The sequence below is a fragment of the Alternaria triticimaculans genome (genome assembly GCF_023758025.1).
Source record: "Alternaria triticimaculans strain BMP 0046 chromosome Unknown scaffold_8, whole genome shotgun sequence".
NCBI classification, from domain to species: Eukaryota; Fungi; Ascomycota; class Dothideomycetes; order Pleosporales; family Pleosporaceae; genus Alternaria; species Alternaria triticimaculans.
In genome coordinates, this window is record NW_026055965.1 from 897,775 (window position 1) to 912,058 (window position 14,284).

General features: G+C 53.0%; 3 protein-coding genes across 3 annotated transcripts; all 3 read right to left on the reverse strand.

Moving 5' to 3' along the window:
- Window positions 1-1,458: 1,458 nt before the first annotated feature.
- On the reverse strand, window positions 1,459-2,440 carry J4E78_006226 (uncharacterized protein; the record flags this gene model as incomplete). Its single annotated transcript, XM_049366839.1, has 3 exons — window positions 1,459-2,217; window positions 2,289-2,345; window positions 2,435-2,440. 3 exons carry the CDS (start codon window positions 2,438-2,440, stop codon window positions 1,459-1,461), a joined length of 822 nt encoding a protein of 273 aa, XP_049221545.1.
- Window positions 2,441-6,291: 3,851 nt separating this feature from the next.
- J4E78_006227 (uncharacterized protein) lies at window positions 6,292-7,239 on the reverse strand (the record flags this gene model as incomplete). The annotated part of the gene is made up of 1 exon (XM_049366840.1): window positions 6,292-7,239. The coding sequence occupies one exon, from the start codon at window positions 7,237-7,239 to the stop codon at window positions 6,292-6,294; it is 948 nt and encodes a 315-aa protein (XP_049221546.1).
- A 2,126-nt stretch (window positions 7,240-9,365) lies between these two features.
- Window positions 9,366-12,643, reverse strand: J4E78_006228 (uncharacterized protein; the record flags this gene model as incomplete). The annotated part of the gene is made up of 2 exons (XM_049366841.1): window positions 9,366-12,050; window positions 12,098-12,643. 2 exons carry the CDS (start codon window positions 12,641-12,643, stop codon window positions 9,366-9,368), a joined length of 3,231 nt encoding a protein of 1,076 aa, XP_049221547.1.
- Window positions 12,644-14,284: the final 1,641 nt, after the last annotated feature.

The window sequence follows — 14,284 nt, forward strand, 5'->3', positions numbered from 1 at the left end:
GCCTCCTGCGTCCGTGTTTACTTCGCATCACGCCGGATCCGCTATCGCTGCAAACGATGCACCAGCTCATCGACGGATCTCATGATCAATCCTCGTCTGTACACGACTTCATCTTCTCCGCATCCGCCAGCACTCCTTGCTGCTTCAAGGTATGGCTAGACCGCAGGAGACATCATCTCACCTCATCATGAGGTGACTATCGTCGAACATGGAAGCCTCAGGATGGAAAGAGGTACCCTGAGCACCTGAACTACCGTACCCAGCCTGAACATAAGGTCCAGGTATCGACCCTGATGCTTGACCCATAGTGTCGGATTGCGCCGATGAATTCGGCGACGGGCCTGCACGACTGTTGGAGGTCGACGATCGCACCACCGAAGGCTCCTTCCGCTTCCATAAATCCGATATATCGACGTCGTATCGTCTCGCCAGATCCTCAAAGCAGCCGATAGCCACACGGTGCGCGCGCTCTGCCACGGGTCCCTTCATCATCTGCAGCCAGCGGATCGCCTTTCTTGTACAATGGATCATCATTTTAGGCTCACAAGACGTCGATGCTGGGTATGAGAGACCGAGAAGACAGACAGAGATGGCTTGCATCATGTGATGCACGAGACACCACCAGGGACACTGCTCATACATCTGAGGGTTGTATTCCTCTGGAAGAGAAGCGACGATTGTTCTGGCAGCTTCGATACAGCTGTCCGCCATGCGCCTCGAGAAATTTGCGTCGCCCGCATCCTTCCATGGCTGTCGCCGTGCAGTCAAGCACGGCCGTGTGAGCAAGATCCGCGCGGTGCAAAGCTGGAATCGGAGAAGCACGCGTTCCCGGGCGAACACGTCATGCGGTTCACGCAATCCTTCATGCGATCTAAACTCTGGTGGTAATGAGGAACTCCACTGATCGAGACGCTGGCTCAGAAGATGGGTATCCTGTTGGATCTCACTTGGCGACCGGATCATCGTACCCGCGGAATAAAGAGACGTGAGAATGTTTTGGGATATAATGGACAGCTGAACGACAGCTCTGAAGTAAGAGCCTGAGTTGACATCTGTTGCCCGAGACCCTATCGCCATGTGAGGAGGGTTCGCGGCGATATTTGAAGAGGCGGAAAATGTGGGCGAGTCTGATAGTGATGCAATCACCGTACGCATGCCATGTGTTGTCTCCGCTTCTCCTAGGGGTTCCTCTCCTGGATTCGTCATAGGCAATGGCACCGAACAGCACGAGTCCACAATGATGCTGGGCCGGCCAGTAATGATACTGAGAATTCTCTCAAGTGAGTACAAACTCCACCAAGTTTGCACCAACGTCTCACGTTTTGATGCGTTTGCAGAGGGGTCCTCGTTCCGTACATGGAGACCGAGAGAGTAGGCTGATCGCAAAGCCACACCGACAAGCGTCCATGCCCTGGACTGATTAGCAAGACGGCACTAACTCTCCATCCGGATTGCGACTTACCGACTGACTTGTCCAACACTTAGCCAATAAAACGCAAGAAGCCCCAAGCCTTGGATTTGCGGTACATCGGAATGTGTGGTCAGGGAGGCTTCATTCAACCCAAAAGCCCTCGCTCTTGCGTGGAACAGGTTCGCATCGCCCTCCGGCCAGTCCTTGTTGTAAAGATACGAATAGTTGGCGCCGATAGCGAAAACAAGATTCAGGATCGCCTGCCACTTGGGATTTAGACGCGGTGCCTTTCCCTCACGTAGCGCCGCAAAGTATACGCGAGTTTGTTTGACGAAGTTGCGTGGTAGAATCGGGAAAGAGTCGTGCACTCTGAGCATGTAGCATTGCACCAGATGCTCGGCGAAATCGGGTCGCGGCAGCTCATACGGATCCACGTAAAAGTTGACACTCACGTCATCGCAGTCGGCCCAGAAGCTGAATGAGCTTACTTGCTCGTTGCTGAGAACGTTCGAAGGACGGCGTTGGGACCTGGATCCGGACCATTCTCCGTCTGGTCTTTCTTGTTGAGCAAGAGCTACTGTACGCAACCACTGTACTTCTGAGCTCTTGCCAACGAATCCTGTTGACCGGGCTCCGTCGCTACTGTGTAAGTCTTCGTCCAGCAGATCCAATGCCTCAGTGTCAAGATGCTCGAAGTGCTCGAAACCGCTCGCCTCTCCGCTGCCTTGTGAACCATGACTGTCGACGTCTGGTTGCGAGGGGATTGGGGTCGGAGTACGCCTCTGTTCTGACAGGTCTTCATCCATCTAGCCCATGTCAGCTTTCTAGTCTTTCCCTTTCGCGTCTTGTGCATAAGATCTATCAGGACCCAACTCACATCTTCCAGAATGTCGGCAATCCTTTCCCCATCCTCGGTGCTTACCCGGTCCCTTAACTGCGTTAGGAAGTCGGTTAATTGGTGGCATTGTTCAGTGACGCTGGGAATGTCAGCAATGCAAACATAATTTCCAGGGGAGACTGGACAGACATTTTCAATCGATCTTTCCGGGGCAAAATGTAGACGCATTCGCGATTCGTGGTCGCACAATGCTTGCACCTTGGCTTCTCGCCCGTGCATTTGATCTTGTGGGAGCGACACTAAAAATGCCGCTGTCAGAAGCCGTACCAAATTCAAAAAACACTGGCCTATCGGAAAGCCCATCGGCTGAGACTCCTGGTTAAACCAGGAGTTGTGTAAAATCGAGCACCCGTCATCGGCACAAAAATCTCGTACGCGATTCAGACTTACACCAGTACAGGCCCGTGGGACTCGACGCCTGTCCTTCAGTCCACTTTGTCTTTGCTCGACTCTCTGCAGCCGTGGAATCGCAACTTTCTGTTGCCCGAACAAAGGGGAGCCATAGTTTCCTTGGTAATGATGCTCCGGGATGTTCGATGCCATGATCCAGGGCAGTTTACCATGGATCGACGTGGGATGTTGTTCGAAAGACCGAACGTAATTCCAAAACAGAAGAAGACGACGCGGCAAGGGAGCGAGTAATGTGAGAACCCCAGACTACGGCGGCTACCCGAGATCACCTTCGACCGCATTGAGGCTTCAGGTGAGCGTCTACTGCCAATCCGGATATGGACATGCAGCCTTACCCACTTGATCTCACATGTACCCTGAATTGTACGCATACACGCTTACAGCTGGATGTCTGTTGAGCTAAGGTTTGCGGTTCTTCTCAGTCCCTCGGAAATCCCGTCGGGATGCTTCACCGTGGCCAATAAGCGCCTGGCTTCTCCCCAGCCCTGGCCCTCCGATCCCAATCATCAGAATTATTGTGGGTTGATGTCACTCTTTCCCTGTTATTGGTGTCCTATAGAACATCATCCAACGGTGATTTCCTCTATTTCAACTTCATGAAAGCTTTGCCACCCACAAATTCCAGTCGCCAACCGATTTCCCAGCGACAAGCTGCGCGGCTGCGTGTCAACCAGGATACCCATTCAGGACTTTGGCTTCCCAGGGCGTTGTGGTCGGACCACTTCGCATGCGGCCACCAACTTCTACAGTACCGCTTTTGCCATAGACTAGGATTCTATGTGTTTACGGGAAAGTCGATCGACATGCAGAACTTAATGCCAAATCTTACATGTGGACTATTTGGCATTGCGTATACGATCCAGGCGGAAAATACAATTCCGATATCCCTCATAGGATAAGAGTAGTAGCTGGACCACGTAATGCTTGCTCAGCAATTGTGGGAGCATGCAAATCATACTCTCGTGGGTCCTAGCTGCCAGCCTCCAACCCTGCAACACAACCAGACGTGTCAGTGGTGTTGCGGGGCAGCTGACTCGTTCGACAGAGTCGAATGGCACTACTATTCTTACTTTGAGCCTGGAACGTACGCCAGCTTGAAGTTGAAGGACGAGTCGGCTTTGCGGCACAGTAATACCGGATAACGAGAAAGTATGTACTTGTCACTTACATATGCCGACCGTTGATCGTCAAGTTCAGGTATGTCGCTCTTTACTCGAATTGACTAGTTACCCTAGCTAGCGCAACGAGAGTCAATCTAAAGAAGCACACCCTCTGCCCCGTTGTCATATCTGAGGAACTCGTAACGAGGAAACACCCGCGCATGCTAACACTAGGACGAATTTATCGACGTGGGGCTTTCGATCGCTGAGCCTTGTCGAGCATGGATCTTGTACAGAATTGGTGTCGTGTCACCTGCGCGGCGAAACAAGAACGTTATTCAATTGACTCAAGACCTGCATCTTGAGTATGAAACCTTATGAAATGGCAAGTTGATGCATGACGTTAGGCAGGCTACATTTCGGTGGCGTCCGCAGAACCGCCAACCAATAGTAAATTCGCCACGATCAGCCCTGCACGTGGGGTCCGTCTCTACGTGCGTACGCGCCCGCTGCAGGCACGTCGCAACGAGTAAAAAAGAATTCATGCTTTGATCTGGAAAATTTGTCAAAGGATCGCATCAACGCGATAGTCTCGTACGCTGTGTCGCTACGTCAGCCAAAAAATTTCCGACATGTCAATGTGTTTCACGCTCCGCGGACAGGCATGGCACGTAGTTTTTAGTACTCCGCGCCGATCTAAACAGACGCCCCCCAATTAGTAGACGCCCAATCTTACGACTTGTGCATATCGCTTAATTCTGTACGGTAGATACGGTTTAACTCAGTTAGCAGATTCGCGCCGTCCCACAGAAGTACGATAAGACCACAATCCTGCATCACAGGATCTTGTTCAGGATCTCGCTCTAGTCGACCTCGATCAGATCCCGAGATGCAGAACTTGATGTTGCGGTCCAGTTGTGGCTAGCCTTTCGGCAACCGGCTTTGTAAGGTTTCGGATGACAACATCTGCGCGCTCACACTTGTCCGGACGCACATCCGCCGTTCCTCCCGCGCGGTAACTAACACATACATGTCTTTCTGACACTTCCTCATGCGACCGTTTACGTCCAAGAACGTGTGCTTCCAATTCGATCACTGCGCAATACACGATCCGCTGCTTCCTACACGCAACCATCTCGCATCTGCCGGATTTTGCAACTCTCAATTATTCTGCCGTCGAGAGCATGGTGGAAACGGAAACTATAAAGACAAGTCAAGAAATCAACATACGAGCCTAGAGACGAGTCAAGATAAGCTGTGGACACCATAGTCCTCGGATCCTCCCCATTTCGAAGTAGCTGGAAGACAATCGAGGCCACCATCCCCGCACATTCCTCAACAGAGCACTTGCGACTCAGTATTTACCACCGTTTTTAGCCGTACCTGGCAACGTTTATGGGGCCAACTGCTCTCATTCGGTGGACTCATCGCATTCGCGTCTGGTGCTTATAGAAGCGATAGCGAATCCTGGTTGAGATGCAGCCACCGCATTGTATTAGTCTGTATCCAGGCTGCCACCGACACTAGTACGCAGCTCTTCTACGCTCATCACGGTAGATGCAGAAAAGCAAAGCCTCCGCAGCAGGATTCTCATGCTACGATCTTGACGAAAACAGGAAGTATTCACTAAATCCGGCATCGCGCATGGCGATTCACTTCCGCCAGTCAAAGGACCTAGCATGATACGGTAGCAGCCGCGATCGCTACCCACGTGCAGAACCACCAGAACTCTCAAGGACCCCACTGCACGTTCTTCAGCTTAAGCTTCATCCCATTCCTCGGCTTACTAGCGATCGCACCACCTACGACAACCTTCTCTTTAGGGTTTTCCATTTCCAACTCGAAGCTCCCCACAAACGCCGCAACAAGCGCCCTTAGCTCGGCTCTCGCAAATCTCTCTCCTGTACAGCTCCTAGGCCCATGCAAAAACGTGAGAAAACTGTAGTTGCTGTCCGCCCCACCGTTCATCGTCGCGCGCCCCGTCTTGCTGTCGATCCAACGCTCGGGTACGCATTTTTCAGAGTCCGGGCCCCACAGCTGCGGATTGCGGTTTATCGCCCATGGAGCGATCCATACCATGGTACCGCTGGGTATGATTTGGCCACAGACTACCGTGTCTCTGATGGCGACGCGCGCCGTGATGGGAACTGGGGGGAAGAGGCGCAGGACTTCGTTAAGGACGCAGTTGAGGTAGGGCATATTCTCCAAAAGGCTGGCGGAATTGAAGCTGGAGTCTGAGAGGACTCCTAGATCAGGGATACATTGCTGGATCTCGGAGCGAAGACGCGTTTGAACGGCTGGGTGCTGAGCCAATAGGTGAGACGTCCATATCAAGGCAGAAGACGTACTTTCATGACTATACCGGTCAGCTTTGTGCACGAGTGGACTTGAAGGTAGGGGTACTAACCCTGCGGCTAACAAGGTGAGGAGTTGATCAACCAGGTTCTTATCCGACAGTTGGCTGTCGCGTATCATGATCGACAAATGTCACGGCTCTCGGCATCCTTATGCTGCATCTTTGCCCTCCGCTCCGCTACAAACTCGGAACAAATCCTGCGCAAATTCCTCGTCGTAACCCTGGCCCGCTCATGCAGCTTCCAGGGTAGGATGCTGACCAGCCAAGGCGGTAGGACAATGTTAGCCACATAGTACCACATCTTCTCCGCGGAGGGCTCCAGAATCTCCTCGTAGTTCTTGATCAACTCGTCATCGGCGTTCAACAGAGACCCGGTATCCCGACCCATACCAGCGAGACAGATGAGGTCCAACGTCACCCGCGATGTATACTGACAGATATCCAATACGCCATCTGGTCGCCCAAAAAGCTCCTGCCTAATCGCGCCGCAGAACTCCATCGACTTTGCGCAAAACACAGGATACAATTCTTTAACGTTCCTGAAGTGGAACGCAGGCGCTAACCTCTTCCGCTGTAGCCTGTGCTCTTCTCCTTCACTTAGCAACAAGCCCTCTCCCAGGAACCTCATCAGGAACCTTCTTGCTCGAGACGGTTTCTCGAAATCATAGCTCTTGTGCACCACTACATCTGCCAGTGCTGCCGGCGTAGTCAGGATAAGTCTTGTAGTATGAAGAAACCCTCGTCGGAGGATGATGCCGTCGTTGGGCACTGTCTTCATGGTTTGCAGATGCCAGTCCCCGCCTGCCTGACGCTTCTTCAATAGCAATCGGCCGTGGCCGAAGAGCGGGATGAAGCCTTTGGGTTGCGGCAGATTGCGCAGTGGGCTAAGGAAGAAAGGATAGAGGATCATATTGTGGAAGATGAGGACTGTGTTGTTGAGAATGGTAAAAGCTAGCCAGTACGTCGTGAGAGAGGTGTCCGGGAGACATTCTGCAAGCACATAGCGTGCGATGACCGCTTCAAGAGCCGGTAAGAGAATACAGTTCGCTCCATTGAAACTCATGGTTGCGATGCAAGTGCAAGAGAAAGGAAGGCAAAAAAGAAGACAAACCAGGAAAGACTTCGACAATATTAGGTATATGATATATTTGCTCCTTTTTGGCGATTGCTTTGTCTTCCACACCTGCAGTCATGTGGCGCATGAGATATCTCGAGCCACACACAACATTGTCCCCGATTGGTTCGTCTTCTACAGCCGCGGTCTATCACGCAGGTTCCTTAACCGCGTAGCAACATCTCTGTTATATAATTAAACATTGAATATATCCAAGCGAAGGCGTAGCTATCGACTTCGTATTGACAAGCCTGGGCGCCGGGCGTAATAGGCAGAACTTCGAAGCATCCGGGCTTACTGTTCTTGCAGGTGCATCACTCAGCTCAGCCATCAGATCAAAACATACCCACTACTGGAACGCGATTTGAGGAGTCTGAAAAGATAGCAAGATCCCTCTTATCATGAATCTCACCACTACACCACACTCTCCCCTCCCCTCAGATCACCACCCCTCTCCATCAACACAGCCTTCTCCTCCTCACCCACCGACTTCTCCGCCAACCCTTCCTTCCCACCTTCAGGATCCAACCCAGCACACCTAAGCACGAACCCACCAATCCACTGCTCCGTCTCGAGCGAATTCCGCGTCAACGCATGGTCATCTCCCTCGAAAAGTTTTAATTCCCTTTCGCCCCCATCCCCATACATATCGTACAGTCTGTCCGAGCACCGCGGACTCAGCGTTCGATCCCCCGTTCCATGAAGAAGCAATACCGGCCGCGGCGCAAGAAATCGTATCCCCTCCGTTTCTGCAGTCTGACTAGCAACCGTTGCGCACCCCACGACTCTCTTGTCTTGCCCACCAATAGTAAAGACGGGTGCGCCACCGAATGAACAGCCTACTAACATGAACTTGTCGATTTGATACAAGTCCTGTAGTTCTTTCATAGCGGCTAGCACAGCTCTAACGCAGTACTTGTTGCGCGCGGGATATCTGTAGTCCAGTCGTAACGCAGGTACGGGCTGCTTCAACGAAGCCAGCTTATCGGCTAGAGAAAGGTATATAGATGATGGACCCACGAAACCGCCACCTGCGCCTGAGAGCAGGATTGCTGCTGTTCTGGTAGACGGCGTGGCTGATGTTGTAGGCGGTAAATGGAGGAAGCCTGGTACGGAGCCGTCGTGTCCGTCTTCAACTGCTATGGAGAGGGGCACATTTCATATTACGCTTTCGGTGGACACTGGTAGAGGGGAATTACCAGATTTCGGCTGCTTTATATACCCAATTCTTCTTCTCGGATCTATACTTCTTAATGGAGAGGGGCTTTACGATGCAGGATTTCTGGGCGAGTGGTGGGTGGGAGAGGCCTAGGTAGTCGTCGAGACGGGCTGGCCGTGGGGATGTAGGTGTACGTGAAGTGGCGGATAGTGAGGTAACGGGAGGGAACATTGTGCGTGTTGAAGTGTCGATGTGGGCGAGGAAGCGTTTCATGAGGAATAAACTAGGGGATATTGGTATTATGAATGGAGTACCTTGCTACATCGCTGCAATGTAGTGTTCGCCATTTGCCATCTCTTGCCTCATGCTTAGTTAGATATGATGTCACATCAGAACTACACCAATCAAGTGATGCTGGGTTGCGAGACTGTAGACATCAACGGCTTCTTCGATCGTTCTGCTCCGAGGACGATTTGCCTGAAAGCTGCGTTGCTCCAACGAGGAAGGGGAGCATTGTAAGGGTACGGACTAGGCCCAAGTGCGCTAGCTGATTGGGCCCTCGCTCTGTTCCTGTGACCGAGAGGAAGCACATCATCACGATGCATGCGAGGACAGCAGAACTAACGCGCACGGAAGGCTCTTGGAAAGAGAGGAAATCTTACTAAGGACTACGATTATCTCCTATGCTGTAGTACTAGCGGAGCATTGCTCGTCGACCAATTGGCCAACCTCCATCAAACGCCATGTCATGCTGAGCTTTGAGCTCTCTTATCCTAAACGCCGCTTACTTGCTGGATATATAATCCATTGAACGCCGACCTGGCCATATGAATCATGAAAACTGACCCGGGCGCCGAAGTCCTGACGGGTTGCGCCCCTGTACCCACGTTGGTGTTTCAACACCTTCATTCCATCATCACCTTTCCGTGGTCTCTAAGACCAGGGCTTCGGTTCCCGACTCCAAATCATCTACACGACCCGTTCCGATTTCCTCACTACCTGCTCTACTTCTTGATGGATGCTGTGCAAGAACGGGCGAATCTGCACTGTCTGAGAAGTTGCCAACGCTACTTTCGCGTACCCGTTGTGCAACGCTAGCTGCGATCTTCTCATCCAGCATGGTCACCAACCGTTCGGAATACTGATCCAGTAATTTGACCATGACCGTCTCCTCAAAGGCCTTGGATTTTATCCTTTCACCAATTGCCCTCGCGGTAGCCGCAAGCTCTCTTTCAACCTCTTTTGCTATCTCTGGGCTAATAGTGTCGCTAGTGTTTGCAAGACGTTTCCTGTAGGCTCGCAGTGTCCTGCATAAACTCTCGGTTGACGCTCCGATCTTGCTAGAGTCGCTGACAGGTGCTTTCGCGCGACTTCTGGCGTCCATGGAGGCGCGACGTTTGCCGAGTTGTGGGTTTTTAGGGCTAGGTGGCGATGGGGAGCGGTTCTTGTTCTTGCGTATTGTACCCCCGCCATTCCATGCTGTTATTCGGCCTTCGCGTGAACTTGTAGGCATAGGAGATGGATCAAGTTTCGGCGTTGGAGCCAAGGAGAATTTTGATACTTTTTTACGCAGCTTTGGAGACTTGCTCCCAGTGTTCGGAGGAGTCTCTTCCACGGGTGAGCGTTGAAAACGTGCTAATTCGGATTGTGAGAATACGCGTCGTAGAGGTGGCTTGTTGGATAGCAGATCCTGGTTGGAAGGCGTATTTGGGGCGAGCAAATCCATCGACTTTGATATGTCTTGACGATTGGGAGCTTGTAAAGCCAAAGCCCATGCAAATATAGTCCCGTCTACTGCTACTGTGACCAGTGACTTCTCGCCCAACTCTTCACTCACTTGCCCAGGTGTTTCCACAAGCGCGATATCAGAGACACCTTCAGTATGGCCCCAGTCACGAGCAACCAAAGAGCCGCTTTCATCGTAAACGCGTATCGACTTATCGGTGCTCGACACACCAGCTATTAGTGGAGCGCCCCAATTACGTGGTATGTGAACGAGGGAAGATAAAACAACGGCATCCCCACCATCAGTGTCGCATGCACGGAAGTTGCTGAGACTTTGACCTGTCCGAATGTCGAATTTGTGGACTTGACGGTCGATGGTTGACACAAGCAAGACATCATCCTGATCAACGTCCCAAGCTGACGACACTGGGGTTGCCTTCAACATGATAGCGCGTGACATGACAAAAGCGCGGGTCGTTCCACGAGCCTCCTCGAGAGACAACAGTTCGCGGACGACGAGGCTTCGATCGCTGGAAGACGAGACTAGACGAGTGCCATTTCGTGAGAAGGAAACCCCGTTTACTGCTCCCACATGCTCATCCAAGGTTTGCAGTAGATCCCAGGTCTGCTCTAATCGGGTGAACACTTGAACGGTGCGATCTCGACTGGCGGATGCGACAAAAGTGATATTCGGCTCTTCGTGTATGGCGATGCTAGTGATTTCACTGGCGTGAGCCTTGAACTCTAATGTGCAGGTTTTGGTGTTGCAATTGATGAACCGCAGAACGCCATACTTGTCTCCAGCGACGAGGAAAGCGCCATCGGCAGAGACGCGAACTGTCCGTAGTTCGTTCGGAACGGCCTCGGGATCCTCCAGCTGCTCAAGCTGTACTTGAAGCGAACCTTTACAGAATCCTTGACTCCAGAAGATGACAGTCCCATCAGCTGCCCATGTGTAGTATGAAGCCTCGAAAACGTTCGGTTGTGTGAGACCAGCGTGTACTCCTAACACAGCATGCCCGTGCGCAGGCAATGTGTGGACGACGTTGCCGACGACGCCTTCGTCGTCTTCGGAGCAAAGTTGCGACAGTCGAATTGCTCGGTGGGCATCGACAGTAATAAGGTAGTCTTTGAGACAAGCAATTACACCGATTTGGCTGCTGTCCGTGACCGAGATGGATGGAGACTCTATGCGCGGTGGAGGCGAGGGCGGCGGAGTCAGTCTTCCAATCATCTCTTTTATGTTGAAGGTTTTGAGCGCGCCTTGGCTACCGGCGATGTGTAGTCGTCCCTTGACGTCGACTGCTAGAGAACTGACAGGAAAGCCGGCATCAACCAGTCTCGAGAAGCGGTGGTCGGATTCGGTATCGTCGATGAGACATATGTCTCCCTTGTCAGAAGCCACGATGGCCTTGTTCCGGGCTATAGCGACGACGCTTGTGAATGTAGACTCCTTCAAATTCTCTAGGATGCAGTTTCTCCCTGGTAATGTCTTGTGGGTCGAACCTGAGAGAAACGAAACATCGCTCTGGCGCGCCTTGCTAATGCGCATTGTGGCGTTGAGGTCATCGATCTTCCAGACCTTGACATGGCGAACACCGACAGTGACGAGCTTGTTTCCCATCCATGCCATTCGATTGATGTGGCTGACGCACTTGTTGCTAGCATGTAGCGTGGCAGCTCCGGTGCGGGAGTTGATGTGCCAGATGTATAAGAAGCCATCGTTAGCTGAGCCTAAGCTAGCAAGGAAGCGCGAGTCGGGGCTGAAGGCTACGCAGTTGACGCCGAAGGTGTGATCCGAGAGGGACGTGAGGGGCGTGTCCGAGGGGGCGTCTGAAGAGGCAGAGAAGATGAGTACACGCGGTTTGTAGCCCGTCTGGAATAAGTTAGGATGATGCAGCATGAAGTCGACACATGTCTCACCTCTCCGACGGCGAAGAATTTCCCGTCAGGACTGAAACTGACACAGGTTGCCGCCTTGATCTTCTCTTTCATGTTCCAAGCTCTGTTGCTCGGTGAGTCTGCCCAGTCGGGCGCACTGGGGGACGGCAGTGGTGAGCCCCCGAAGCCGGCGTCGCGCAACGAGACGGCGGTGCGGTTGCGACTCTCATTCTGGGTCGGGGTGGAGGGCCCGCCATAGATGGAAGCCGAGGGATTGATGGGGTTGGTGGTCGGGCGTGCGCGGTAGAAGCGCTGGGTGACACGGCCTTGGTCGTCTATGCACGCAATGACAGCGGCAGCACCCGCCGTGTAGCCAAAGGTGCTCGCCGACGGCAGGCTGTCAAAGGCATTGGCCGAATTGGTCGTGGTGCCGATGACCTGGCGCAAGGCAAGGCTGGCTTCGGCGCGTCCAGCCTTGACGGGCGAGCGCGGGGTCGTCTTGAAGAATGGGGAGGGAGAGGGATTGAGCTTGATGCCGGACCCGATGGCTGGGCTCATCATCCGGGGATTGGAGGGCGTAAGCGACATCGCGGCCTCCAGGTCAGTGGTGGAGGAGGTTTGCGATGGCTAGCAGACATCTCAGAAAGACGTCATGGCACTAGGCGCGCCTGCTTGCTGGTGGAGGGCGAGGTGAGGTGAATATCGCGTGGTTGGTAGGGATTCTCTGCTGCGCCTGCGGAACGGGGATCCGGCCGCTATCAAAAAAGGGACGTGAGCGCGCAATTGAGCGGGGTGAGTGCGGTCTAGAGTGGTGACGGTGAAGGGGCAAAGAAGCTGCAGCTTGGGCGGTCGTGCATCAGACGGCGACGCGCATCTGAGGGTGAATTGGCTCGACGGGGCCGTTGTTTGGGCGGTCACGACACGCAAGGAAGCGACGATCTACGGCGCGAGGAACAGGCGGAGTGCAGCTCGCTAAACCCTATCACCATGCATCATCACAATCTCGTCCAGCCACACCAATTTCCCCATCGACTTCGCGACTTGCACAATCTGATGACATCGTGAGAGGCCCCGATATGCAGGGCTCATCGACGCAGGTGTCCGGCTGTTGTGCGACCCAGTCATGCATCTCCCGGGTAGCCCTGGCACGTCGGACCAGTACCTGCACCGAGTGCTGCGACGTGGCAGAGTATACGTGTGTACACGCCGTGCAATAACAACTTCGCATAGCAACGCGCGAGGTTGAGAATATCCACATGCTCTAGTGTCCACCGCGGGCGGCGCAGTGGAGTATCGCGTTGGAAAGGAACAAGTGCAGCATTCGAAAAGTGGGGCACACACATGTACAAGTCTCATCGGTGTACCACAAGACAATCTCAATTACGCTATCATGGCAAGAGCAGGACGGAACACCAAGTAGGAGCTTCGCGCGCCATTCAACTACACTAACATCCTTCACAAATACGCCAACACACCAGCAATTTGTCCCCCCAAGGCTGACCGATACCCAACTTTTAGACTAACGCACCAGCTTCCACCCGTTCTTCTTCGCATCCAACCATCGAACGTTCAAGAGACAGAATAGCGAGATCGTCAACAAGGATCCGGTATAAACAATCACCCTCACAAAGTCTCTGCCTTGCAAGTCTACACCGGCGACTCTCGACACCAACGCGCCTGCTATCGGTGCGCTGACGACAAAACCGACTCCGCGTATACTGGTCATCATACCACTCTTGGGATAGTACATCTCCGAGCCAAACAGCATCTTCTGCGCCGAGTTTATGACGACGTTGAAGACGCCGTTGCTCAGCCCGTGGCAGACACTCATACAGATGTAGAGTCCCACGTTGCTCGTCATTGCAGCAGATAGCCAGAATGCCCACGTTGCGATGGCGTACACAGCAGTGGCAACAATGAGCATGTTCAGATGTCCAATCTTGTCTGACAGCCAGCCGGTGCATAGCCTACCTGGGATCCCTACTCCTGTGTTGATGGCCAAAAGGTATGACCCGTGGATGATGCCTGTTCCTATGGACTGAGCAAACTCGGGCCCGAACACCATGGGTATTGCCATCGTCAACGGATGTACTAGGTTTGCGACTGCGAGTGAAGCGAAAAGCGGATCCTTGAAGACCTTCCAACCGACTATATCGGTAGACCGTCTTTCGAACTTTCGGGGTGGAAGGGCGAGCGCACTAGAAGTGGACAGGACTCCGAAGCTGAACA